The 27,749-nt window shown below is 47.8% G+C and overlaps 1 protein-coding gene across 3 annotated transcripts; it reads right to left on the bottom strand.

Moving 5' to 3' along the window:
- nkpd1 (NTPase, KAP family P-loop domain containing 1) lies at positions 1–24,377 on the bottom strand. Of its 3 annotated transcripts, none has more exons than XM_085973539.1 (3): positions 24,341–24,377; positions 20,971–21,099; positions 1–3,683 (listed from the first exon to the last, which is right to left on the bottom strand). In XM_085973539.1, the coding sequence occupies exons 1-3, from the start codon at positions 24,360–24,362 to the stop codon at positions 1,975–1,977; spliced, it is 1,860 nt and encodes a 619-aa protein (XP_085829665.1). In that variant the 5' UTR covers positions 24,363–24,377; the 3' UTR covers positions 1–1,974. The 3 variants fall into 3 exon arrangements, 2 of the variants coding, with proteins under 2 accessions (XP_085829665.1, XP_085829664.1); XM_085973538.1 differs by lacking the exons at positions 20,971–21,099; positions 24,341–24,377 and adding exons at positions 4,006–4,141; positions 7,178–7,327; XR_015074565.1 differs by lacking the exons at positions 20,971–21,099; positions 24,341–24,377 and adding exons at positions 4,006–4,141; positions 7,178–7,327 and having other exon boundaries at positions 3–865.
- Positions 24,378–27,749: the final 3,372 nt, after the last annotated feature.

Below are 27,749 nucleotides of genomic sequence, written 5' to 3'. Positions count from 1 at the left end.
CCCAACCCCGATCTTCCCCTGCCCCCTTGATCTTCTTACCTGACCCCTGACAGCCCTCCGATCACGGGCTCCGAGGCCCAACCTGCCCGGGCTCCTCCCGCAGCACCACCTGCACGATCATGTGGTCCGAGGAGCAAACTCTGACGCTCCTCCGACCTCCACATTTGAGCATGGGCTGTTGGCACTCTGCAGGTAAGGCCCCCCCCCCCCCCTCCCCCCAAAATGGACACTACCGAATTTCTAGGCCATAATCTCTTTTTGTTCAGGTAACCTATGAACAGTTCAGTTTATACAAATTAAATGATTGAGCAAGACACTAGTCATTTTAACTATTGGTAGGTTTTCTCAAGCTCTAAGGCTTCGGGAGTATGTGGTCACCCACTTATATGTGGCCGTCTGCCTGATTTTGTTACCAGTGAACTGAACCCTGTTGGATTAAACCTTCTAAAATCACCCAGGCAACAATTCTCTGAGGAGGAAAGGAACTCGTTGAGACATTTCTTTCCAGCATGAGCCTCATCATAACTGGGATTATGTTTACTATCCTCCTCATCTGCAGGAAGTTCTCCTCAATGTATTCATGGAGGTTGCTATCTCGGTCCGTTAAGCACTGATAAGCCTGTCGGATCTGCTGCCCTGGGTTCATTTCCCCATTTCTTTGCTTGGGAGGTTGGTCGTGCCCGCTGGAAACGAGCGGAGCGCTTTCCAAAGGATTTTCCTGTGATGCTGGCACTATCACAGAAACAACTTTTTAAGTGCCTCAGCTTATCAAGGTCTTGGTGAGGGTGCAAAGGAGTTTTACCGGAACGATGCCAGGGATGAGGGACTTCAGTTGTCTGGAGAGCTCGGACAAGCTGGGATTGTTCTACATAGAAAAGAGAAAGGTATGAGGAGATTTAAGAGAGGTATTGAAAAGTATATGATAGCAAAATACTGCAGATGCTGGAAATCCGAAATAACAACAGAAAATGCTGGAAAAACTCAGCAGGCCAGGCAACATCCATGGAGAGAAATTAGAGTCAACGTTTCGGGTCGAAACCCTTTGTCAAGACTAAAGAGGCACAGGGAATGAAACCGATTAAAAGGCCAGGCTGGGAGAGAACAAAAGAGAAGAGACATTAAGAGGTATTCAAAACGAGACGAGTTGGTGGTAGGACTAGTGGAGACAAAAGACGGCTCTAGATTAGGTGTGAAATGCGCTGGCAGAATGGGAGACAGCTGCCATGTGGGAGAGAGGGGAAAAAAAGGAAAGGGGGGGGGGGGGCGTGGGAAACCAAAACAAAGGTGTGGATAAAAAATATAAGTAAAAATGTAATATTTATTGAAAAGTATATGGTGTTTTGAGGAGGGTCCCCGACCAAAGGACACAGATTTAAGATAATTGGCAAAAGAACCAGAGGCGAGATGAGAGATTATTTCACGCAGTGAGTTGTTATGATCTGGAACGCGCTGCCTGAAAGGGTGATGGAAGCAGATTGAACTGTAACTTGCAAAAGGGAATTTGATAGATACTTGAAAAGGGAAAGAATTGTAGGGCAATGGGAGTGGGACTAATTAGGCTGCTCTTTCAAAGAAGCACAGTGGGCCGAATAGCCTGCTGATGTGCTGTAAGATTCTATGAAGACAAAAGCATTACTTTAGGCACTCTGGCCCAAGCGCTCCTTCATCAAGGTGAGAATTTTGATTAAACCTGTACAAATAGCAGTAAAATTCAATTGACCAACTAATGCTTGGAGGTTCTTCACATCTGCACTTAACAAAGCACGTATTCTTGTTGACTGCGCTACGATTCAATGATCAATTCATAGGAAAAGATGCTCTTGCCTGCCTCAGATCCTTATGATTATTATTGTATGTTCAAGTCAGTTAGGTTGAACAGTCAGGTGGTATACTTGAGGGATCATTACCCTGTAGAGAAGTTCATTCTTAAGAGTTGAATTTTTAAAAATAATTTCTCCTTCGCTCTATGACCTCTCATTCAAAACTCGTAGCCTGGGCAGGAGACGAGATTGTTCTTCTCCCCAATAATCTGCTTCCAAGAAGCAATTCCATCTTCCTTTTTAAGGAATAATCTAGATTAATTGTATACGGCAGAATGGTTTTTGCATCTTTAACGGTGAACCTGTAACTGATTGATAGAAACTTCTGAAAGATTTCGGGATCTCCATCCAGTGCCAATAATTTATCAATACTGGACTGGATTAACTGCAACTCTTCCGAGGAGTTTTCATAAATGGTCCACAGTAGCATGTCGTCATCGATACTCTTTTCTCCTTCACTTAACTCCTTCCTTTGCTCTGCATCTTCCAAGCATTGCCAAACCCAACTGAGACGGCATGGCCAGTTGCTGGCTAAAATCACCCAGGCAACAATTCTCTCAGGAGGAAAGGAACTCATTGAGACATTTCTTTCCAGCATGAGCCTCATCATAATCGGGATTATGTTTACTATCCTCCTCATCTGCGGAAAGTTCTCCTCAATGTATTCATGGAGGTTGCTATCTCGGTCTGTTAAGCACTGATAAGCCTGTCGGATCTGCTGCCCTGGGTTCATTCCCCCATTTCTTGGCTTGGGAGGTTGGTCGTGCCCGTTGGAAACATTCATCAGTGGAACGCTTTCCAAAGGATTTTCCTGCAACCTGTTTGCTTTGAGTCGCTTGGGCTGCGGTGGGCTCCCTTCCATGAGGGCATTCTTGCCTTCCACGACTTGCTGGAGGAAGTCGAGTTTGGTTTGAGTGTCCATTTTCGGGACAGAAAAGGGTAGCGTCACAATCCTGTCCAGGAACTCATAGCCATTGTCTGCCATACCTTTGAGGGTACTAGATTTCTCCACACAGGCTACAATGATACTCGGATCAACAGCAAGCACCGAAATAAAGGGAGCATCCGGATCTGAGAGAAGGATGTTCATAGCATCTAAGACCCCGACAACTTTATCTGGCGTGCACCTGTCCAGGCTCATGATTTCCAGCACCACTTTGATCTTTCTTCGCTCAAAGACTTCCATGTAGTGGATGAAGTTTGTCAACACTTTAACTTCTTGCTTGACCTCATTCATGAAGCCCAGTTGAGCGCTGAAGTCTGACTTATTCATCAGGCTCTCCATTTTGTCCTTTTGGCTGACAAAGACATTCCTGCCCACCATGAGGGAGTTTTTCATCGTCATGAGGGCAGAGATCCCGATTAGGCCAAAGCCCACCCCTTCGGCGGCCACAATGTAGTCATTGCCAATCTCGCCAATGGTGAAGCCGTAGAGTGAAATGACGAGTGCAAGTGCCGCAGCCAGCGACAGGAGAAAAGTGAAAATAAACCACACTGGAATTCCCAGGAGTCTTTTGGCCACCCATTCACGGCTTGAGTCACTCTGTTGAATCGTGCTCTGGTGACCGAGGGCCCGCACAATGCCGGTCGGAATGCATCCAAACTGGTTTTTAATGTTTTCGCACAGTGTGGTTATGAGCCCAGCCCACAACTTTTCACTGCCGGCAAACTCCCACGCCCTGAACTCAACGAATATGAATCGGACGTTTTTCCGCTTCTGATGCTGCTCTGTCAGTTGAGGCTTGAGAAAAACCAAATGCCACAACAGCGAAAGAAATCCAAGGCCCATGGCTGCCCGAGGCTTCTCCTGGGTCCTCGCCACCTCCTTCTTCTCTCTGCTAAGCGCTTCTATTATCATCTGTTCTATAAAAGGATGACATTGTCGGCATATACACATGTTCACTTTTCAAATGTAGATGTAACTGGTTTAATTTTAGGGTGATATTTATAAACCTCAGCTAGGAGGAGTGCGCAACCATCCTTGATTCACAAGTTCAGATCAATTTGTGTCGAGCCAAAGCTAAGCACAGATTGAGCTTCCTGTACTATCAATGCTTAAAATGTCCCTCCAATTGCTAACAGCTCTGTTCTGTAGATAGAAAGAACTTCCATTTATATACAGGAAACTCTCGTTTAAACGGCAACTAAATATCCGGAATTCTCTATTAACCGGCAAAATACTCACTCCGAAAACAACACCTCAATAACCGGCAATGTTGCCGAGTCCGAGTCTCCCGTGGTGGCCGAGTTAGTCAGTGGGGGTAGTTCTCCAAACTGCCACTACTCGGCTTCTTGGCGCTGTCGGAAGTCCGAACACCTCACTTTAAGTAATTAAAGAGTTATGGATTACCCTCAACTGGCAGTACTGTACTTAATCAAGCATCTTCCACCATCCATTTAACACAACATTCTGTAGGCGAGTACCCAATTACTGTATACTGCACATTTCTTGATTTTTAAAAAATTTTTGTTTGTTAAAAATAGCCTCGGTAGATAACCCTCTCCGTCATCCGGAATTTTTAATCAACCGGCAACACGCCGGTCCCGTGGATGCCGGATACCAACGAGTTTCCTGTAGCGCCTTTCGCAAACTTGGGGTGTCCCAAAGCACTTCTCCAATGGAGCAGTATGTCTGTACGCTATTACATGGTACAACGTGGTTATGTAAGAACATAAAGAGCAGGAGTCGGCCACACGACCCCTCGAGCCTGCTCCGCCATTCAATAAGATCATGGCTGATCCAATCCTGTCCTCAACACCACTTTCCCGCTCTCTCCCTATAACCCTTGACTCCCCTGTAATTCAAGTCTGTCTATCTCCGCCTTGAATATATTCAGTGACCCAGCCTCCACAGCTCTCCGGGGTTGAGAATTCCACAGATTCACGACCCTCTGAGAGAAGACATTCCTTCTCATCTCCGTCTTAAATGGGCAACCCATTATTCTGAAACTATGCCCCCTAGTTCTAGATGCCTCCACTAGGGGAAACATCCTCTCTGCATCCACCCTGTCAATCCCCCTCAGAATCTTATATGTTTCAATAAGATCACCTCTCATTCTTCTAAACTCCAATGAATATAGGCCCAACCTGCTCAACCTTTCGTCATATGTCAACCCCTTCATCCCTGGAATCAACCTAGTGAACCTTCTCTGCACTGCCACCAATGCAAGTATATCCTTCCTTAAATATGGAGACCACAACTGTACGCAGTGCTCCAGGTGCGGTCTCACCAGCGCCCTGTAAAGTTGCATCAAAACTTCCCTACTTTTATACTCCATGCAGTAAAGGCCAACATTCCATTAGCCTTTCTGATTACTTGCTGCATCTGTATGCTAACTTTTTGTGATCTAGATTCTTTCCTGCCATTTCCCCACAGTTAGACCATTAAGAAAAGAGGTTGTTGCCACTGGGAGGGAGACACTGTCAGTGGAAAAGAAACCTGCATCACACACACACACACACACACACACACACACACACACACACACACACACACACACACACACACACACACACACACACACACACACACACACACACACACACACACACACACACACACACACACACACACACAACAGTGGTAGCATTTGTCAAGGCCTGGGAGAAGATATACTTCTCAGTTGGGGAATGGCAAGATTATGTGGCTCCGCTCAATATCATTCTCCATCCCCTTTTGCTCCCTGCAGTTTGAGAGGAGAGATGGGCCACCTGAAGCTTGAGAGGGGCGATGGACATCCTGTTTCAGGTCTCTGCCAGTGGCAATCCAGTTGAGGGGTGAGCTGAGGAGTGACTTTCCTTCCAGTACTTTCTCCATCCCTGTAGGGAACAGCTTAAGTAGTATAGCTGAGAGTGGCAGCTCGGAGGCATAGGGCAGCCTTGATCAGTATCCATTCCACAAAAGAGTACTTTGCGTGGAAAACATCTCTCCTATTCTCCAGTCTTATTTGAGGCTTGCCAAATTTAAGTTTATCTTCTCTAGCCCTGCAGTGACTGTTTATAGGAACAGGAGGAGGCCATTCAGCCCCTCGAGCCTGTTCCGCCATTAAATTAGATGGCTGATCTGTACCTCGGCTCCTTCTGTCCACCATTGCTCCACATCCCTCGCTTCCCTTCCCTAACCAAAATCTATTGATCTCTGTCTTGAAAATTTCAATTGACCCCTAGCAGCCATAGCTTTTTGGAAGAGCAAGTTTCAGATTTCCACCACCCTTTGTGAGCAAAAACACTTCCTGATTTCATTCCTAAAATGGCCTGGCTCTAATTTTATTATGTCCTCTTGTTCTGGATTCCCCTCACCAGAGGGGAAACAGAGAAACTACCAAATTCCTTAATCATTTACAGGAAACTTTTTTTTATCCGGCACCGACGGGACCGACGTGGTGCCGGTTCATCAAAAATTCCGGATAGCCAAACGCTATAGTAAAAGATACGGAGCTCAGAGCTCCGTATAAAGCAACAAACCCTGTTGCTTAGCAACAGGTTCAGAACAATGGCCACAAGTTGCAAGCGTCTCTGTAGCTTAGCAACAGCTGCAGCCACACCCTTGCACAGCAACAGATGGAGCAAGGCAAGTAATAAAAGTTACCTGAACCTACTCCTGAATTTTGCCGGTTAACCGACATTTCCGGTTATTTAGGGGCCGGTTAATCGAAAGTTTCCTGTAAAATACCTTGATTCGATCACCCCCCTCAATCTTCTAAACGTAAGAGAATAGAAGCTACGTTTATGCAACCTGCCCTCATAACTTATCCCTTTAACATTCTGGTGAATCTGCACTGCACACCCTCCCAGGCCAATATATCATTCCTGAGGTTTGGTGGCCAGCGCTCCAGATAGGGTCTGACCAAGGCTTCGTGCAACTGAAGCATCGCTTCCTCACTTTTCAATTCCAACAGCTTTTGGGATACAGGCCAACGTTCCATGAGCGTTTTGTGATTACCTTTGTACCTGTGGACTGGCTTTTAGTGATTCGTGTACACGGGCACCTAAATCCCCCCCCTTTGTTTCTCCACAGCTGCTAGTCTCCGTTAAGTAAATATTCGGATTTGTCTTCCCCAGGTCCAAAGTAGAAGGCCTCACACTTCCCCCCCCCCACATTAAACTCCATCTGCCATAGTTTGCCCACTTGCTGGCCGGAATTTTTCTATTAAAAAAAAATAAACGGGTGGGTTTGGAACGTAGGGGCAGTTTAAATTGTTTATAAATGGGATTCCCGACTCGGTTTCACTGGAAGCAGGACGGGGCCGGGACATGGGGCGGGCAACCGACCCGCTCCCAGGGGGCGGAACATCAATTTAAATATTGTAATGAGGTTGGAAGCCTCTTTTTTTCACCTCCATTTTGAATTTACCTACCTGGGGACGGGTTTCACACGATTCGTGAAGCCCAGCAGTTAAACCGAGGCGGGGACTGCTGCACACCCAGGAGGTAAGTGGCTTTACACCGACCTCCTGGATCCAGGGTCCCTGCCTAACCCAGCCCCCCATGATCGGAGACTCCACCACGAGGCCCCTCCCCAACCCCCGATCCTCTCTTTCCTGCCCCCCCCACTGATGATCCGGCCCACCCGACCCGCCCCTGCCGATCCCCAACCGAGCCAGCCTATCCCTGACTCTCCTCTCAATCTGGCTGGCTGCGGGTGGGGAATCCGAGGCCTCGCATGCGAATCAGGCCCTGACGTTCATGTCGGAATCACAGCCTGTGGGAATCACGGCCTCCCTGGACTCTCGCCCGCCTACCTGGAGAAAATTCTGGCCACTTAGTCTATCTCTGCCCCTTTTTAACTTCCTGCTCCCATCCACACAACTTGCCATGCCCCCTAACTTCGTGTTGACTGCAACAGACACAAGTGGAGCCTTTGCCTTTTAGGAGTGTGTACTGGTTTTGTATTTTAATGGGCCGTATATTCCGATCCCTACGGGTGTGTACGCGCTGTGTACACACCTGTAGGGACATCGGAAATGCCGGTTTTAGGCATGCGCTGAAAACCGGCATTTCCAACCTGTCAATAATGCTCTTGACAGATCGGACGCCTGTCCTGGAGAAGGGCTTCTGCGGGGGGGATGTTCCGCTTTCTGGAGAACCTTCGCCCCAGAAAACCCTTAGAAATCTTACGCTTGGTAAAAGCAGGCGTGGTCTGCTTTTACCAGGATAAAAGTTGAAAAAAAAACATTTTTCACTCATATTTATTATTTTTAAATACTTTAAAAAAGGTACGTTTATTTTTAGCCCCGTAAAAAATTAAATTTTTGTTTAAAATATTTAATTTATTGTCATTTCAACTCATTTTAAAAATGTGATTTAAAAAAAAATTATTTAATGTTTTACAGTGTTTTTTCATTGATCTCCACTCATATATTTGACAGGTCTATCTGTCAAGTGTATGAAGGGAGATTTCCTTCTTTGATTGGCTCCCCATGGCCCACGTGATCCCAGGGACGCTTGCGAACCGCCCGCGCCCCTGGGATACGTGGGCCCTGCGCATTTGGAGTTTGGAGAGGCCCAGGAGCGGAAGTGTCCGGACCTCGGGAGCCCTCGGGTAAGTCCGTCGATTTTTCCAGATCAGAGGCCCGTTAAATATTTCTTTGAATACTTGCCACTGTTTCTCTGAGGATTTAACCATTAACAGTTCAGCCCAGTTTATTCTGGTCAATTTATTTCTCATCCCTTTGAAATTTGGCTTAATTAATTTTAACAACAACAACTGGTATTTATATAGCGCCTTTAACTTAGTAAAACGTCCCAAGGTGCTGCACAGGAGTGTTATAAGACAAAAGTTTGACACCAAGCCACATTAGGAGATATTAGGGCAAGCGACCAAAAGCCTGGTCAACGAGGTAGGTTTTAAGAAGCCTTGTAAAGGAGAAAAGAAAGGCGGAGAGGTTTAGGGAGGGAATTCCAGAGCTTAGGGCCCAGGCAGCTGAAGGCACGGCCACCAATGGTGGAGCGATGAAAATCAGGGGTGCTCAAGAGGCCAGAATTAGAGGAGCGCAGAGATCTCGGGGGGGGGGGGGTTGTGGGGCTGGAGGAGATTACAGAGATAGGGAGGGGGCGAGGCCACGGAGGGATTTGAAAACCTTGTTTTGTGACTCTCCCTTCTCCCTCTCAAACTAACATCAAATTCAATCATATTATGGTGACTATTTGCAAGATTCTCTCTTGCCGTCAGATTGTTAACTAATTCTGGTTTGTTAATCATCACTAAACCCAGTATGACTTGTTCCCTTGTCGGTTCTGCAACATATTGTTCTGGAAAACTATCCCGAATACACTCCAGAAATTCATTGGGGGCTAAATTGGAACATGCAGCACCCGTGTTTTTAGGCACTGCGCAGCCACACAAGGAGTGAAAATGGGGTCCGAGATGCGCGGGCTCACGCCAAACAACCACCAGCAACATCCAGAGCAGGCAGAGCATGACACATAGCAACATAGAAAGATAGAAGCAGGAGCAGGAGTAGGCCATTCGGCCCCTCGAACCTGTTCTGCCATTCAATGCGATCATGGCTGATCATCCAAACTCAGTACCCTGTCTCTGCCTTCTCCCCAGATCCCTTGATCCCTTTAGCCTTAAGAAATATATATAGAAGTGGGATTCGAACCCACGCCCCTAGAAAGGGACCAGAATTCACCAACCTTTGGTAAGGTAAGGATTAACCGTCCTTGAATCTGGCGTCTTAGACCACTCGGCCATCCTGACAAAAGGTGTACTGATGGAGGGGGCCACCTGTTCATGTTGGAAAAGATGGGCTCCAATGTCTGCGCAAAGCCCTGTGCCAGGTTGGTGCTGGACTCCTCCATGCTCCTTGATATTGTGCACAGGCTTTCCAGTGCATCAAGCATTTGGTTGTGTACCCCTATCAACCACCTTCTGTAGCCTGGGCTACAGTCATCAGCTGACTCCTCTGCAGCAGAACTAGTGTGCGACCTCGCCCTCCGGCGAGCTGGCACCTGCGCTCTCCTTCCCCCCCTGCCCTGGCTCCTGTGCACTTGTGCCCATTGTCTCACCATGTGCAGATCCCTCCTCTATTCTAGCCTCTAAAATACGCACAATGTCAGTCTCTGAGCTGGTGGCTGCGAGTGTAAGATCGAGTGACGGTGTCTCTTCATCATCATTGTCTTCTACCTCTTCCTCCTCTGACTGGGAAGGTTAGAATCATAGAATGGTTACAGCATGGAAGAAGGCCATTCGGCCTGTGCCGGCTCTCTGCAAGAGCACTTCAGCTAGTCCCACTCCCCCGCCTCCTCCCCGTAGCCCTGCACATTTCCTTCCCTCAGATGCTTATTCAACTCCCTTTTGAAAGCTGTGATTGAGTCTGCCTCCACCACCCTTTCAGGCGGCGCATTCCAGATCCTAACCACTCGCTGCGTAAAAAAGTTTTTTCTTATGTCGCCTTTGGTTCTTTTGCCAATCACCTTAAATCTGTGTCCTCTGGTTCTCGACCCTTCCGCCAATGGGAACAGTTTCTCTCTATCTACTCTGTCCAGACCCCTCATGATTCTGAACACCTCGATCAAATCGCCTCTCAACTTTCTCTGCTCTAAGGAGAACAACCCCAGCTTCTCCAGTCTATCCACGTGACTGAAGTCTTTCATTCCTGATTCTTCGGTATCTGAAATGAAAAAGGGACAATGGTTGAGTGTGGTGAGGGGTAAGAAGTACATGCTTACACCATCTGCAACTTGTGAGTCAGAAGAGATTGTGAGATGAGGGAGAAGTGGAAAGAGAGAAGGAGGATTGGGTATGCTGATACCTTCATCATCAATACCTTCAGCCCTGCCAGTGGCCACGGCCTCAGAAATGCCCCTTCCTGTGATGGCCAGCGCTATCTCCTCCATGGGGGTTAGAACATGCAGGCGTGCTTGTCCGCCTCCAACTCTTTCCTGCTGTCCTCTTTTATGCGCCACCTTCTCCTGCAAGAAAGAGGGAAGTGTGTCAGTGAGTGTCCTCTAATATGTTTGGGCGATGCGGCTGTCATGGTTGAATAGCTGCCAGTGTGTGCGAGCTGTGACTTGTGGGTACGAGGCTTGCAATAGTGCTAAGTGTGTGAGGGTGAGGAAAAGCATATAAATTAAAAGGTTGAGTACTGATTGATAAAGGTTGTTGGTAGGTGGATGATGGGGGTGCAGCGAATTGAGCAGTGGTTGAGGCTAGTGGTGCGGGATATGCCATTTGAAGATTGAACTCACTCACCTTGACAACTCGTGTCAGATTGTTAAACTTCTTCCCGCACTGCATCCATGTTCTTGGAGCTGCACTCCGCCGCTACTTCTTCCCACTGCCTCCCGAGCATGTCTGGAGGGCCTCCTGTCCCCCTGTCGATACAGGATGTCTCTCCTTTTCTCCACATCTTGCACCAAGACCCCCAGTGCGTTGTCATAAAACCTTGGTGCTCACTCTCTCCCATGTTCAGCCATTCCTCAAAGTATCACAGTACAGATTCACTTTTCAAAAAACTCCCACCGCTTTTTGTAGCCTTCCCTTTAAGAGGTGCAGGCCACCTTTAAGTAGTGCTAGCCACATGCGATATTCAATTTCAATTTCAATTTTATTGGTCGCATAACTAAATACAAGAAGTGTAATCTAGTCAGTGAAATGCTTTTTTCTTAACGAGCTGAGAGCACCAAGCAGCAAGAACACTGAGCTGCCTGGTACGCACGGAGCTCGCAAGGACGGTAACCATCTTCATCGGCGCCATCACAAAAAAACACATACCGACATATACACGCATACATACTTTAAATATAAATAAAGCAGACATAAAATAAATAAAAGACATAAAAAGACAGCACATAAAATGAACAAGCAATCATGTAAAAAAAGTAATTTCTACAGTAATTACATTGATATTTCTACCCAGGCTTCTAGAATAATCTCTGGTTACAGGGTGGCCGCACTGGGAGAGCATCGTGAGGAACTCACAACTTATAAATAAATAAATTTAATTAATTAATAAATTAATAACATTAAATAAATAAAGTGCCCCCTCAGTCTTTCTCGATGTTTCCATCTTGGTCTCTCTCGATGTTTCCCCTCTCTCTCTCGATGTTTCCTCTGTCTTTCTCGATGTTTCCTCTCAGTTTTTCTCGATGTTTCCCCTCGGTTTCTTCCACACACCTGGCCTGCACATTACCCCTGGCTGTCCAACTTGGCATCCTGGTAACCGGGTTCCGCTCCAGCTCTCGACCTTCAAACTGTCACTCCAGCTCTCATCCTTCAAACTGTCTCTCCAGCTCTCGACCTTCAAACTGACTCTCCAGCTCTCGACCTTCAAACTGTCTCTCCAGCTCTCGACCTTCAAACTGACTCTCCAGCTCGCGACCTTCAAACTGTCTCTCCAGCTCTCGACCTTCAAACTGACTCTCCAGCTCTCGACCTTCAAACTGTCTCTCCAGCTCTCGACCTTCAAACTGCTCTCTCCATCACATTCCCCTTAAGTGCCGAGGAACGTGAGTTCCCTCTGGCCTATTCTATGGTGGTCAATGAAAACATCGAGATGTTTGAGAGGCTCCTGAGAGGCATTTACGCTCCTCTTATTTATTGGGCCCCCTGCTGACGCATGCAGTCAATGAACAGTGCGGGGAGAGCTGGCTGCACATAGCAATCATCTAAAACAGCAGGCAGCACGAATTTAACATGCTGCTTGCATCGCAGTCAATGGGCATGGGTTAATTGGGTAGGGCAAGGGAAGGCACTGAAATTATTACAGAAATTGAGATCCCTTCAGGATGGAAGTGGGGCTGAAGTTAGCGATGAACTAATAATAGTTAATATATTAAATGATTGCTTCTTAAAAGTATTCACCGGAGAAAACACTAGAAGCGTTCCACCCATCATAGGTGGTTCCATAACTAAATTTCATGACTTTGACATTGCTAACAACAAAGTTCGAGTCAAATAAAAACACAAAATTCTGGAAATGCTCAGCAGCTCAGGCAGCATCTGTGGAGAGAGTCACAGAGTTAACGTTTCAGGTCGATGACCTTTCGTCAGAACTGTTCTAGTCGAGCTAATCTATCCCCAGTGACAGACGGCAAGTACCCAAAGGTACCGAGACTAGTGATGTAATTAACAAAGTGCTGAGAGTCAATGAATACAGGAAGGTCCCAGTGGATTACCTAGGCCCCAAGCTCTGGCACTCCCTCCCTAAACCTCTCCGCCTCGCCAACTCTCTCTCCCCCTTTAAGACGCTCCTTAAAACCTCCCTCTTTGACCAAGCTTTTGGTCACCTGTCCTAAGATCTCCTCATGTGGCTCGCTGTCAAATTTTGTTTGATATTCGCTCCTGTGAAGCGCCTTGGGACGTTTTACTACATTAAAGGTGCTGTATAAATGCAAGTTGTTGTTGTAGCCTACCAATGCAAAGCTTTGAAGGATGGAAGGCGGTTGTCCCTTTCCCACCCAGTGTGGAGCAGTCGGATACTCATTGAGGCTGGACTACGAGAGACTCCTCAAGAGGTGGTCCTTTATTGATGGACTATGGCCAACAAAAGTTGTTGTTGGAAATAAGCTCGTTTAGCACCTATTTTTAAAAGATTCAATAAAACACACTCAACTTACTAGAGACCCATTACTTTTAGATTAATAACTGGTAAAATAATGGAATTGAACAATAGGAACACACTTTTGGGATCATCTCAGTGTAGCAAACGGCAGACAACGTGGATTCAGAAGAGGCTATTATGCTCGACCAACCTCGCTTTTTGAGGACGTGACATCCCAGGTATACACTGGAACACCTTATGATCTGGTGTACCTAGACTTTCAGCAAGCCTTCGATAAAATTCTACATGAAAGGCTGATAAGGCAGTGTGTGTGAGCAGGCACACAAGGTAGAGTAGCCATGTAAGCATATATACATGTATTAAACTAACTCAGAAAGAAAGACTTGCATTTCTATAGAGCCTTTCACGACCACTGGATGTTTCAAAGCGCTTTACACTGAAGTACTTTTGAAGTGTAGTCACTGTTGTAATGTAGGAAACGCGGCAGCCAATTTGCGCACAGCAAGCTCCCACAAACAGCAATGTGATAATGACCAGATAATCTGTTTTTGTTATGTTGATTGAGGGATAAATATTGGCCCAGGTTGCCAGGGATAACTCCCCTGCTCTTCTTCGATCTTTTACATCCACCCGAGAGAGCAGACGGGGGGCCTCGGTTTAACGTCTCATCCGAAAGACGGCACCTCCGGCAGTGCAGCACTCCCTCAGCACTGGCACTGGGAGTGTCGGCCTAGCTTTATGTGCTCAAGTCGCTGGAGTGGGACTTTGAACCCACGACCTTCTGAGTCAGAGTGTTACCCACTGGGCCACGGCTGACACATGGGCCCAGAAATTCGGGTCTCCACGGGTGAGTACGCACGGGGTACTCACCCGTAAGCCCAATGGAAGTGCCGGTTTTGTGCATGCACTGCGCATGCGCAGGAAACCGGCACTTCCGTTCCCCTGAAAGAAGGGGTTCAGAGGTGGAACGCGTGCGCGGGAGAGGCTGCGCGTGCACATCGAACTTACGTTTTTTTTGCAGGTTTCTCCGGGAGGGTAAGTCTCCAGGAGTTACACTTTTAAAAAGCAGGTGCAATTCATTTTTTCAAAAATTTAAATTATTGTTTAAAATAGTTATTTCATGTAATTTATAGTTTATTTTAAAAATGTGATTTAAAAAAAAATTTATTTGAAGATTTAGTGATGTTTTGGGGCTTATAGTATTTATAGGTTTGACAGGTCTTCCTGTCAAACTTATGAATGAAGCATTCCCTGCTACCATTGGCTCTCCATGGCCCACGTGATCCCAGGGGACGCTTCGAACTAACTGCGCCCCTGGGATACGCAAGCACTGCGCGCCGGCAGTTGGAGCAGGTCCAGGATCGGAATCCCACGCGGGCCCACAGCTCAACAGCCGGTGCGCTAGGTAAGTGCAGGTCGGGGGCTTGCACCCGCGGGAAGCCCCCGACCCGAATTTCTGGGCCATGGAGTTGTTGTGTGGGTTAATCAGGTGCCGGGATGCTAGTCAGTCTGGACGTTGTGACAGACAGGATTTAACAATAGCTTGTATGAAGAGTCCAAAGATGTGCGGGTTAGGTTGATTGGCTATGATAAATTGACCCTTAGTGTTAGGGGGATTAAATACGTGGGGTTACAAGGATAGGGTGGGATATGTGTTGGTGTAGGGGTTACGGGGATCGGGTGGGATATGTGTCGGTGCAGGCTCGATGGGCCGAAATGGCCTCTATCTGCACTGTGGGGTTTCTGTGATTCTGTGAGAAAGGAATGTGGACAAACCGATTTGACGACAAGTATTCTGGATATTGGAAGGTGAGTGTAAAGCATAAATCAAGATAGTTGTAAAATATGTCAAGTCGAGATAAAAGAGAGAAGGCCACGTCTGACAGTCATGGTTACTCATCTCGATGGTATTGTGCAGTAGGAGAATTGCACAGTTCGAGACGACGGGATGCGTGAGTGTATGCACGTATTCATTAGACGTAGACGGATGCACTGATGTAACAGCAGCATGTTAGGAAGACGTTATTAACCCTATAAACACACACGGGAGCCCCACAGGGATTCTATCTAGTTTTGCTTAGCTGGGCGTGAGCTGTCAAGAAGACATGCTTGTTAGAATATTTTTTAATGGTTTCAATTGGTCACACCTGGCTTTGGCATTTTAGCCAGACAGCGAATGTGGAGGAAAGCGGCAATGTATGAACAAAGGCAGTTTGGAAACTCAAAAAGACAGTGAATTGTAAATGCCCAGGTCAAGATTGGCCCATACCGAGATGAGGGAGCAGTTGCTAAGACACCATGGCCGAGAAATTCAGTGGGCTGCGCCACCAGTTAGCGCCCAAAGAGGGCACTCAGTGGCTTTAGCGCCACTGGCCACGCCTCCCGCGATATTTAGCGGGGCGCTAATGGCGGTGTTAGCTTGTAGCGCTGCGCCGCCACCGATGACGTCATTGGTGTGCGCAGCGCCCCGCTCCCGCCCCGATCGCAATATTTGGTCGCGCCCGCCTCTGTAACGCCGGCCGCAAATCGCGACCAGTTCACAGGGCCTACCTGTGGCGGTAGTGGCGCAAATTAAGGTGGAGGTGCGGGGCGGCCATTTTTTCTGGTGGCCGCCTGCCAGCATCTCCTCGCGCCGCCCTCCCCAGCCTCCTGATCCACCCCCCGGGCAGTGCCAGCTGTGTCCCAAAAGCCCGGCACTTCTCCTCGGTGTCGGGCTCTTTTGCTGGCACTCGCGATCGGTGATCGCGCTGGTGCAGGCCCCTCCCCCTTAAGAAGGGGAGGAAGGCCTGCAGTACAGCAGCGCGCCGTGCCGCAGCATGTGGCGCTGTGGCACGTAGCGCGGCGATATTCAGTTTGAGCGCCCATAGCGGGACGCGGGGAGCCTCGAGCAGCGCCCCGAGTCCCTCTTGGGGCGCTCCCACTGAATATCGGGAGGGCGCAAGCGGCTCTGGCCGGAGCGCAAATTCCGGCGCCCAGGCGAGCTTGGCGCCCCAAACGCGGCGCCACCGAATTTTTAGCCCCATATATGGTAAAACTGCAAGGCCACTTTAAAGGGCCAGAAACAAAGCTTGTAGAACAGAGATGAAGGCCGAAAGATTAGAAGCAGAGGGTAAACTCCTCAATACATGGCCTCAGCAAATGTGCACCGACATATGTGTTGTACGCAGACACAGCCCAAGGTAGCTGAATAGTGTAAGAATGGTCAGAGCACTCTCGGGGGTAGTCTGGAAGTCCATCCGCGAAAGATTACATCTGATCAGCTTGAACGAGACTTCGTGGAAAGATAAACAGGTTGTATTATTTGCTCGCCACTGAATCTAATACCGTCAGACAGTTGTGTAAAACCAATGCCATTATTAGTTGATGTCTATTAAAGCTTGTTGTTTAAAACCACCTGGGCCTGAATCTGAGCGGAGGTTATTGTTGCTGTCAGGACTGACAACACTTTGTTGTGACCGTAACCACAGTAATTCATAGAGTCATAGAGTCATAGAGTTTTACAGCACAGAAAGAGGCCCTTCGGCCCATCGTGTCTGCGCCGCCCATCCATCCCTGTCCAGTCTAATCCCATTTTCCAGCATTTGGTCCATAGCCTTGTATGCAATGGCATTTCAAGTGCTCATCCAAATGCTTCTTGAATGTTGTGAGGGTTCCTGCCTCTACCACCCTTTCAGGCAGTGAGTTCCACATTCCAACCACCCTCTGGGTGAAAAAGTTCCTCCTCAAATCCCCTCTAAATCTCCTGCCCCTTACCCTGAATCTATGCCCCCTTGTTATTGACCCCCCTACTAAGGGGAAAAGTTCCTCTTTGTCTACCCTATCTATGCCCCTCATCATTTTGTACACCTCAATCAGGTCCCCCCTCAGCCTTCTTTGCTCCAAGGAAAACAACCCCAGCCTGTTTAGTCTTTCTACATAGCTGAGGCGCTCCATCCCAGGTAACATCCTGGTGAATCTTCTCTGCACCCTCTCCAAAGCAATCACATCCTTCCTATAGTGAGGTGACCAGAACTGCACACAGTACTGCAGCTGTGGCCTCACCAGCGTTTTGTACAGCTCCATCATAACCTCCCTGCTCTTATATTCTATGCCTCGGCTAATGAAGGCAAGTATCCCATATGCCTTTTTAACCACCTTATCTACCTGTTCCGCTGCCTTCAGGGATCTATGTACATGTACACCAAGGTCCCTCTGACCCTCTGTACTTCCTAGGGTCCTACCACTCATTGTGTATTCCCTTGCCTTATTTGTCCGTCCAAAATGCATCACCTCGCACTTTTCAGGGTTAAATTCCATTTGCCACTTTTCCACCCATCTGACCAACCCGTTTATATCGTCCTGTAGCCTGAGGCTTTCCTCCTCGCAATTTACCACCCCACCAATTTTCGTGTCATCTGCGAACTTACTGATCATACCTTTTACATTCTCATCCAAATCATTTATGTAGATCACAAACAACAAGGGACCCAGCACCGATCCCTGAGGTACCCCACTGGACACAGGCTTCCAGTCACAAAAGCAACCTTCGACCATCACCCTCTGCCTCCTGCCACTCAGCCAGTTTAGGATCCAACGCGCCAAGGCACCCTGGATCCCATGGGCTCTTACCTTCTTGACCAGTCTCCTATGCGGGACTTTGTCAAAAGCTTTACTGAAGTCCATGTAAACCACATCCACAGCATTTCCCTCATCCACCCCCCTAGTCACCCCCTCGAAAAATTCAATCAGATTTGTCAGACATGATTTACCCTTGACAAAGCCATGCTGACTATCCCCGATTAATCCTTGCCTCTTCAAGTGGAGACTAATTTTGTCCCTCAGAATTTTTTCCAATAATTTCCCTACCACAGATGTTAGGCTCACTGGCCTGTAATTCCCTGGTTTATCCCTGCTACCCTTCTTGTATAATGGTACTACATTAGCTGTTCTCCAGTCCTCTGGTACATCCCCTGTGGCCAGAGAGGTTCTGAAAATTTGTGTCAGAGCCCCTGCAATCTCCTCCTTTGCCTCCCACAGCAGCCTGGGATACATCTTGTCCGGGCCTGGGGATTTATCCATTTTTTGGCCTGCTAAAACCGCTAGCACCTCCTCCCTCTCGATGCTAATATGTTCAAGTATGTCACAGTCCCCTTGCCCGATTTCTATGTCTGCATCGTCTTTCTCCATAGTGAACACAGATGCAAAAAATTAATTTAAAACCCCGCCTACATCATCTGGCTCTACACACAGATTGCCACTTTGGTCCCTAATGGGCCCTACCCTTTCCCTGGTTATCCTCTTGCCCTTAATATACTTATAAAACATCTTAGGATTTTCCTTTATTTTGCTCGCCAGTGTTATCTCATGGCCCCTCCTCGCCCTCCTAATTTCTTTTTTAAGTATGCCCCTGCACTTTTTATACTCCTCTAGGGCTTCTTCCGTCTTTAGTCTTTTGTAACTGCCAAAAGCCCCCCTTTTATTTCTAATGCATTTTTGTATATCCCTTGTCATCCAAGGTTCCCTTTGCTTGTTGGTCCCACCCTTGACCTTTACAGGAACATGTTGGCGTTGTACTCTCTCTATTTCCCTTCTGAAAGTCTCCCACTGCTTTGATGTGGATTTTCCTATAAGTAGCTGCTTCCAGTCCACTTTGGCCAGATCCTGCCTTATCATATTAAAATCGGCCTTCCCCCAATTTAGAACCCTTATTTCCGGGCCGTCTTTGTCTTTTTCCATGACCACCTTAAATCTCACCGAATTATGGTCACTGTCGCCAAAATGCTCTCCTACTGATACTTCCACCACTTGCCCGGCTACATTCCCCAGAATTAGGTCCAGTACCGCCCCCTCTCTTGTAGGACTTTCTACATGTTGGCTCAAAAAGCTCTCCTGGATGCACTTTAAGAATTCTGCACCCTCTAAGCCTTTCACACTCTGACTCTCCCAATTTATATTGGGGAAGTTGAAATCCCCCACTATTATTACCCTATTATTTTCGCACTTCTCTGAGATTTGCCTACATATCTGTTCCTCTATCTCCCCCTGACTGTTTGGGGGCCTATAGTACACTCCCAGCAAAGTGCTTGCCCCCTTTTTGTTTTTAACTTCTACCCATATGGCCTCATTAGAGGAACCCGCTAATATATCATCCCTCCTTACAGCAGTAATTGACTCCTTAATTAATATTGCAACACCCCCTCACCTTTTACACCCCCCTCTGTCTCGCCTGAAGATTCTATACCCCGGAATATTGAGCTGCCAGTCCTGACCCTCCCTCAACCATGTCTCCGTGATAGCAACAATATCGTACTCCCATGTGTTCAACAACAACTTCAATGTTTCCGAGACCCGATGAGTCCGTTGCACCAATGTCTTTCCGCACCAGTCTCTTGGGCACGGCACGTGATGGGTAGTATCAATGATTAATATTTGTCAGACAGCAGTGAACTCATTGAAACTTACAAGATTCTGAGGGGGATTGACAGGGTAGATACTGAGAGGCTGTTTCCCCCTGGCTGGAGTGTCTAGAACTAGGGGGCATAGTCTCAGGATAAGGGGTCGGCCATTTAAGACCGAGATGAGGAGGAATTTTTCACTCAGAGGGTTGTGAATCTTTGGAATTCTCTGCCCCAGAGGGCTGTGAATGCTGAGTCTTTGAGTATATTCAAGGCTGAGATCGATAGATTTTTGGACTCTAGGGGAATCAAGGGATATGGAGATTGGGCGAGGAAGTGCAGTTGAGGTAGAAGATCAGCCATGATCTTATTGAATGGCAGAGCAGACTCGAGGGGCCGTATGGTGGAGCAGGCTCGAAGGGCCGTATGGCGGAGCAGGTTCGAGGGGCCGTGTGGCGGAGCAGGCTCGAGGGGCCGTGTGGCGGAGCAGGCTCGAGGGGCCGTGTGGCGGAGCAGGCTCGAGGGGCCGTTTGGCGGAGCAGGCTCGAGGGGCCGTATGGTGGAGCAGGCTCGAAGGGCCGTATGACGGAGCAGGCTCGAGGGGCCGTTTGGCGGAGCAGGCTCGAGGGGCCGTATGGCAGAGCAGGCTCGAGGGGCCGTGTGGCGGAGCAGGCTCGAGGGGCCGTACGGCGGAGCAGGCTCGAGGGGCCGTATGGCGGAGCAGGCTCGAGGGGCCGTGTGGCGGAGCAGGCTCGAGGGGCCGTGTGGCGGAGCAGGCTCGAAGGGCCGTATGACGGAGCAGGTTCGAGGGGCCGTGTGGCGGAGCAGGCTCGAGGGGCCGTGTGGCGGAGCAGGCTCGAGGGGCCATTTGGCGGAGCAGGCTCGAGGGGCCGTATGGCAGAGCAGGCTCGAGGGGCCGTGTGGCGGAGCAGGCTCGAGGGGCCGTATGGCGGAGCAGGCTCAAGGGGCCGTATGGCGGAGCAGGCTTGAGGGGCCGTGTGGCGGAGCAGGCTCGAGGGGCCGTGTGGCGGAGCAGGCTCGAGGGGCCGTGTGGCGGAGCAGGCTCGAGGGCCGTATGGCCTACTCCTGCTCTTACTTTTTATGTTCTTATGTCTCAGTATTTCCTAGTCCACGATTAAGGGCAAGGATAAATGACTATCCTATAAAACAAACACAGTGGGTATCCCGGTTCAAGCTTGGAGATGGATAAGAAATTATTCCTTCCACCCCAGTGATTTGGGTGAAAATGTTGAAACGAAGTGAACTTACTTTGCACATTGTTCAGAAGGTGGTTGATTCCTGATCCCCAGGGTGCATATAACCCTACTGTCATGGGGGTAGGGACGTAGCACAGGGCTTTACCAAGGCAGTTTGCATAATTGTCGTATTCAGTTTGACCTGGAAAAGTAAATCCAGTAAAAAGGGTAATTCATTGACGTAGAAAGGATGTTTCCACTTACATAGGATTCCATCGGATATACGGCACAGAAACAGGCCATTCGGCCCAACCAGTCCATGCCGGCATTTATGCTCCACTCGAGCCTCCTCCCATCTTTCCTCATCTAAATCTATCAGCGTAACCCTCTGTTCCCGTCTCCCTCATATGCTTGTCCAGCCTCCCCTTAAATGCATCTATACTATTCGCCTCAACCACTCCCTGTGGTAACAGGTTCCACATTCTCACATTAGTTTCTCAGTGCTGAATATCGTAAATTGACTTCTAGCCAAGAACTTCGTTCATCGAACACCCATTTTCGCTACATCATTTTGTTGTAATTCCACCTTTATTGTCATAAGTAGAAATCTCATTGTTACTCTGTGTTTCTAAAGGGAAACTATTGTTGAAGCAGATTCCATGAGTACTTTTAAAAAGCTTGTTACTTGAAAATGAGGAATATTAAAGGGTATGAGGAGTGAGCAGGAGGGTGGGATTAGACTGGGTGGGATATTAAAGGGTATGGGGAGTGTGCAGTAGAGTGGGATTAGATTGGGTGGGATATTAAAGGGTATGGGGAGTGTGCAGTAGAGTGGGATTAGACTGGGTGGGATATTAAAGGGTACGGGGAGTGAGCAGGAGAGTGGGATTAGACTGGGTGGGATATTAAAGGGTGTGGGGAGTGAGCAGGAGAGTGGGATTAGACTGGGTGTGATATTAAAGGGTACGGGGAGTGAGGGGGAGAGTGGGATTAGACTGGGTGGGATATTAAAGGGTACGGGGAGTGAGCAGGAGAGTGGGATTAGACTGGGTGGGATATTAAAGGGTACGGGAGTGAGCAGGAGAGTGGGATTAGACTGGGTGGGATATTAAAGGGTATGGGGAGTGAGAGGGAGAGTGGGATTAGACTGGGTGGGATATTAAAGGGTATAGGGAGTGTGCAGTAGAGTGGGATTAGATTGGGTGGGATATTAAAGAGTACGGGGAGTGAGCAGGAGAGTGGGATTAGACTGGGTGGGATATTAAAGGGTGTGGGGAGTGAGCAGGAGAGTGGGATTAGACTGGGTGGGATATTAAAGGGTACGGGGAGTGAGGGGGAGAGTGGGATTAGACTGGGTGGGATATTAAAGGGTACGGGGAGTGAGGGGGAGAGTGGGATTAGACAGAGTGGGATATTAAAGGGTACGGGGAGTGAGCAGGAGAGTGGGATTAGACTGGGTGGGATATTAAAGGGTACGGGGAGTGAGCAGGAAGGTGGGATTAGACTGGGTGGGATATTAAAGGATATGGGGAGTGAGCAGGAGAGTGGGATTAGACTGGGTGGGATATTAAAGGGTACGGGGAGTGAGCAGGAGAGTGGGATTAGACTGGGTGGGATATTAAAGGGTATGGGGAGTGAGAGGGAGAGTGGGATTAGACTGGGTGGGATATTAAAGGGTATAGGGAGTGTGCAGTAGAGTGGGATTAGATTGGGTGGGATATTAAAGGGTACGGGGAGTGAGCAGGAGAGTGGGATTAGACTGGGTGGGATATTAAAGGGTGTGGGGAGTGAGCAGGAGAGTGGGATTAGACTGGGTGGGATATTAAAGGGTACGGGGAGTGAGGGGGAGAGTGGGATTAGACTGGGTGGGATATTAAAGGGTACGGGGAGTGAGGGGGAGAGTGGGATTAGACTGGGTGGGATATTAAAGGGTATAGGGAGTGTGCAGTAGAGTGGGATTAGATTGGGTGGGATATTAAAGGGTACGGGGAGTGAGCAGGAGAGTGGGATTAGACTGGGTGGGATATTAAAGGGTGTGGGGAGTGAGCAGGAGAGTGGGATTAGACTGGGTGGGATATTAAAGGGTACGGGGAGTGAGGGGGAGAGTGGGATTAGACTGGGTGGGATATTAAAGGGTGCGGGAGTGAGCAGGAAGGTGGGATTAGACTGGGTGGGATATTAAAGGGTATGGGGAGTGAGCAGGAGAGTGGGATTAGACTGGGTGGGATATTAAAGGGTACGGGGAGTGAGCAGGAGAGTGGGATTAGACTGGGTGGGATATTAAAGGGTGCGGGAGTGAGCAGGAAGGTGGGATTAGACTGGGTGGGATATTAAAGGGTACGGGGAGTGAGCAGGAGAGTGGGATTAGACTGGGTGGGATATTAAAGGGTATGGGGAGTGAGAGGGAGAGTGGGATTAGACTGGGTGGGATATTAAAGGGTATAGGGAGTGTGCAGGAGAGTGGGATTAGACTGGGTGGGATATTAAAGGGTGTGGGGAGTGAGCAGGAGAGTGGGATTAGACTGGGTGGGATATTAAAGGGTACGGGGAGTGAGGGGGAGAGTGGGATTAGACTGGGTGGGATATTAAAGGGTACGGGGAGTGAGGGGGAGAGTGGGATTAGACAGAGTGGGATATTAAAGGGTACGGGGAGTGAGCAGGAGAGTGGGATTAGACTGGGTGGGATATTAAAGGGTACGGGGAGTGAGCGGGAGAGTGGGATTAGACTGGGTGGGATATTAAAGGGTACAGGGAGTGAGCGGGAGAGTGGGATTAGACTGGGTGGGATATTAAAGGGTACGGGGAGTGAGCAGGAAGGTGGGATTAGACTGGGTGGGATATTAAAGGGTACGGGGAGTGGGATTAGACTGGGTGGGATATTAAAGGGTACGGGGAGTGAGCAGGAAGGTGGGATTAGACTGGGTGGGATATTAAAGGGTGCGGGGAGTGAGCAGGAAGGTGGGATTAGACTGGGTGGGATATTAAAGGGTGCGGGGAGTGAGCGGGAGAGTGGGATTAGACTGGGTGGCTTGTATGCAGAAAACAGCTTTAAACGCAAAGTCACAAGGTAATTACAGATGAGGAAGGCCATTCAGGCCATCTTAATTTATCCGTCTAGACTTACATTAAAGTCCCCCCCACAGTTACAGCATCTTGAATGATTCCACGATTTCCACCTTCATTACTCCCCCTGAAGTGGAGATGAATGATGAAAATGTAATTTGGAAGCATTAAACGTAAGATAGTTTGCAGTTTAGATTAGTGAGAGACACAATAGAAAATGAAATTACCTGCACAGGTAATATTTGAGCTGGAGGAACTTGCAGTTACTGAAGTTAGACACGAGAATTCATTTAACTTACAACAGTAACAGCAGACTGACCAACCCGATGCAATAAAACAAACGCCGTATTATCCGAGTCAGATTTGAAGCACTTTCTTACCCTTGAGTTCACTGTTGGACATCTTAGTCTGTGCTGTTTCCAGTGGAAACGAACAAAGGCAGCTGCAGATAATGGTTATAGACAACTTCTGTAATACGAGAATGTTTGGATTCTGCTGCTAGGGGTAATTATGCTGTTTGGAATCGGATGACTCAATCTCCGCTCCAGGGATATGAAGGAAGGCGGTTCTGCCTGATTATCAGATAGCACCACTTATCACGGGTGTGATATTTTCCTCAGGGGGTTCTCAGAATCATCTGCACCCCCTCCAGCACCTTGACATCCTTCCTTTTTTTTAAAATTCATTTTTAGAAACATAGAAACATAGAAGATAGGAGCAGGAGTAGGCCATTCGGCCCCTCGAGCCTACTCCGCCATTCAATGAGATCATGGCTGATCATCCAAACTCAACAATTTCAGACTATAACCTCTGCCCCTATCATTTTTTTTCTCTCTCTCACATGGCTGCTGTCGATCATTCTGCCAGTGTCAGTTACAATTCATCTAGAGCCATCTTTTGTTTCTTAACTTGTCCCATTACCATCTCCTTTTGCCTCGCACCATCATCCCTTTTGTCAGTCAATCTCTCCTGCCTTCCACCCTATCACAGACCTTCCCTTTTGTTCTTTCCTCCCTTCCCCCCTTTCCCTGCCCCTACATTTGCTTAAAAACCTGTTCCATCTCCAACTTTTTCCAGTTCTGACGAAGGGTCATCGAACCGAAACATTAACTCTGTTTCTCTCTCCACAGATGCTGCCTGACCTGCTGAGTATTTCCAGCATTTTCTGTTTTTATTTCTTGCATTTATATAGCGCCTTTCCCGTCCACCATGTAATGATCAATAACGTCATTCTAGAATAGTACACTAGGTGGAGCTATAGAGCTGTATATTTAGTTGTATGTGTTTAAGACTACACTACCCACGATGCACTAGGCTACCCACAAGGCAGTAGTCAAGATGGCTGCCTGCACACAGAAGTACACATGCTGACTCTCTACAGATGCTGTACCTAGAGAACGTGTACTGAATAAATGACTAGCTAGAAGCTAGCTGTTCATAATAAGAATGTCTAGTTAGTAATGAACATAACACACCAGACATCTCAAAGCGCTTCACAGCCAATGAAGTACTTTTTGAAGTGTAGTCACTGCTGTAATGTGAGAAACGGGGTAGCCAATATGCGCACAGCAAGCTCCCACAAACAGCAATGTGATAATGACCAGATAGTCTGTTTTTGTTATGTTGGTTGAGGGATAAATATTGAAATATGAAGGTTAACAATGGTGTTGCTAATGCTTTCAGCTTGTTTTAACAGATTTGCTTTTCCTATACGTTATAGTTCTAGGTTTTACTTCAATCCATGAATTTAAGTTCCCAGCAGCTAATAACCAGAAAGACGTCATTCTGAAATTTGCTGATTTTCTGAAAGCCTTTTTTAAAAACCTATTTCCCTGTATGTTGAGAGTATTTTTGCAATGGAGAATATCAAGCAACATGTAAGATTAAGTGCTGAATGACCTGTTTTTTTAATAAGCTTTCAAAATGTCTATCGCATAACATGTGTAAAAATAGTATTTAAGTAATTTAAATGTAAGTTAATTTTTTTTTAATTATTCGTGGGATGTGGGCATCACCAGCCCATGAGCTGCCGCAGTTTGTGTGATCCTTCTTTGTAGCGGTTGAATACAACTGAGTGGCTCGCTGGGCCATTTCAGAGGAGCAGTTAAGAGTCAACCACATTGCTGTGGGTCTGGACTCACATATAGGCCAGACCGGGTAAGGGTGGCAGATTTCCTTCCCTAAAGGACATGTCCTCCGATTTTTGCCATAGAGGTAGTAGATAGAGCCTCCAGAGCTTTCTTGGACGCGGGATCTTTCTGAACACAGTCAATCACAAGATTCCTGATGGGTGGTGTTCCATCACTAAACTCAATCGAGTACAATTAACTGTTGCTATTTCTTTAACAATAAACCAACGTGAATGTGAACCAGATGGGTTTTTACAATCTGGATTTCAGAGGGGCTGAGAGTTTTTTTTATTCGTTCATGGGATGTTGGCATCGCTGACAAGGCCAGCATTTATTACTCATCCCTACTTGCCCTGAAGAAGGGCTGCAGTCCATGTTGTCACAACTGAGTGGCTCGCTCGGCCATTTCAGAGGGCAGTTAAGAGTCAGGAGTCTCATATCGGCCAGACCAGGTAAGGACGGCAGATTTCCTTCCCTAAAGGACATTAGCGAACCAGATGGGTTTTTATGACAATCCGGTAGTTTTATGGTCATTGACACTAGCTTTTTAGTCCAGATTTATTTAATTAAATGAATTTAAATTCCCCAGCTGGCACGATGGGATTTGAACTCGTGTCTGTGGGTCGTTAGTTCAGGCTTTTGGATTACTAGTCTAGTAGCATAACCACTACGCTACTGTTCCTGTAAATGCACTTGGAGGATTTTTGTTTAAAGTTTTTAGAAAGTAAAAGGGAGAGCAGCAAGTCTGCAATAATGGCTAACTCCAACCCCAAGGTTTTTCCAACCAGTAATTAACCGCATCCTTCTATTTGCTGAGTTGCCATTCAAGGTGAAGACGTCACCTTGTCTTGCAGCTTTTTTTGGACTTAGTTTGAGTGACTTTTGCTACCAGCCACATTTCCCACGGAGACAAAAGGAAATCAGGGATTAATGTTTGCTCTGTGGTTCCAATTAATATTCTATGTTCTTCACTACAGGTTATTCTTGCTGTATGGGTTTTGCGACTGTGAAAGTACTTGTTGAACAAGTTCTTCCGAGTTAGGGTACACCACAGGTAATAGACAGCTACAATGTTTATAGGGCAGGTAATGAAAGGAATGTGCACAATACCGGGAAGAGACCAAAAATGTCACATTCCGTATCACCCTCATGCATCAGGGCAGGTAGAAAGAGCAAATCGTACATACCATCAGAACAATGTTGAATAAGGTGGTTGAGGAACCATAGAACAGTACAGCATTTGGCCCATCGAGTCTGTGCCGGCTCTTTCGAAGGGCCATCCAGTTAGTCCCACTCCCCTGCTCTTTCTACACGATGCACTGCAGCAACTCGCCAAGGCTTCTTCGGCAGCACCTCCCAAACCCGCAACCTCTTCCACCTAGAAGGACAAGGGCAGCAGGCGCATGGGAACACCACCATCTCCAAATTCCCCTCCACGTCACACACCATCCTGACTTAGAAGTATATCGCCGATCCTTCATCGCCATTGGGTCAAAATCCTGGAACTCCCTCCCTAACAGCACTGTGGGAGTACCTTCACCACACGGACTGCAGCGGTTCAAGAAGGCGGCTCACCACCACCTTCTCAAGGGCAACTAGGGATGGGCAATAAATGCTGGCCTTGCCAGCAACGCCCACATCCCATAAACGAATAAAAAAA

The sequence above is a fragment of the Somniosus microcephalus genome, chromosome 34 (genome assembly GCF_052327205.1).
Source record: "Somniosus microcephalus isolate GS21.2 chromosome 34, FLI_Smic_1.0, whole genome shotgun sequence".
NCBI lineage: Eukaryota > Metazoa > Chordata > Chondrichthyes > Squaliformes > Somniosidae > Somniosus > Somniosus microcephalus.
The sequence above is the reverse complement of the archived record's forward strand: the minus strand, read 5'-3'. Positions and strand labels throughout refer to the sequence as shown.

Coding starts and splice junctions, on each gene's coding strand:
- nkpd1 (XM_085973539.1), bottom strand. CDS start 24,362: ATGTCCAACAGTGAACTCAAGG. Junction 21,100..24,340: donor GTCCAACAGTGAACTCAAGG/GTAAGAAAGTGC, acceptor TTACTTTTCCAG/GTCAAACTGAATACGACAAT. Junction 3,684..20,970: donor CCTTCTGAACAATGTGCAAA/GTAAGTTCACTT, acceptor ATCCTTTTATAG/AACAGATGATAATAGAAGCG.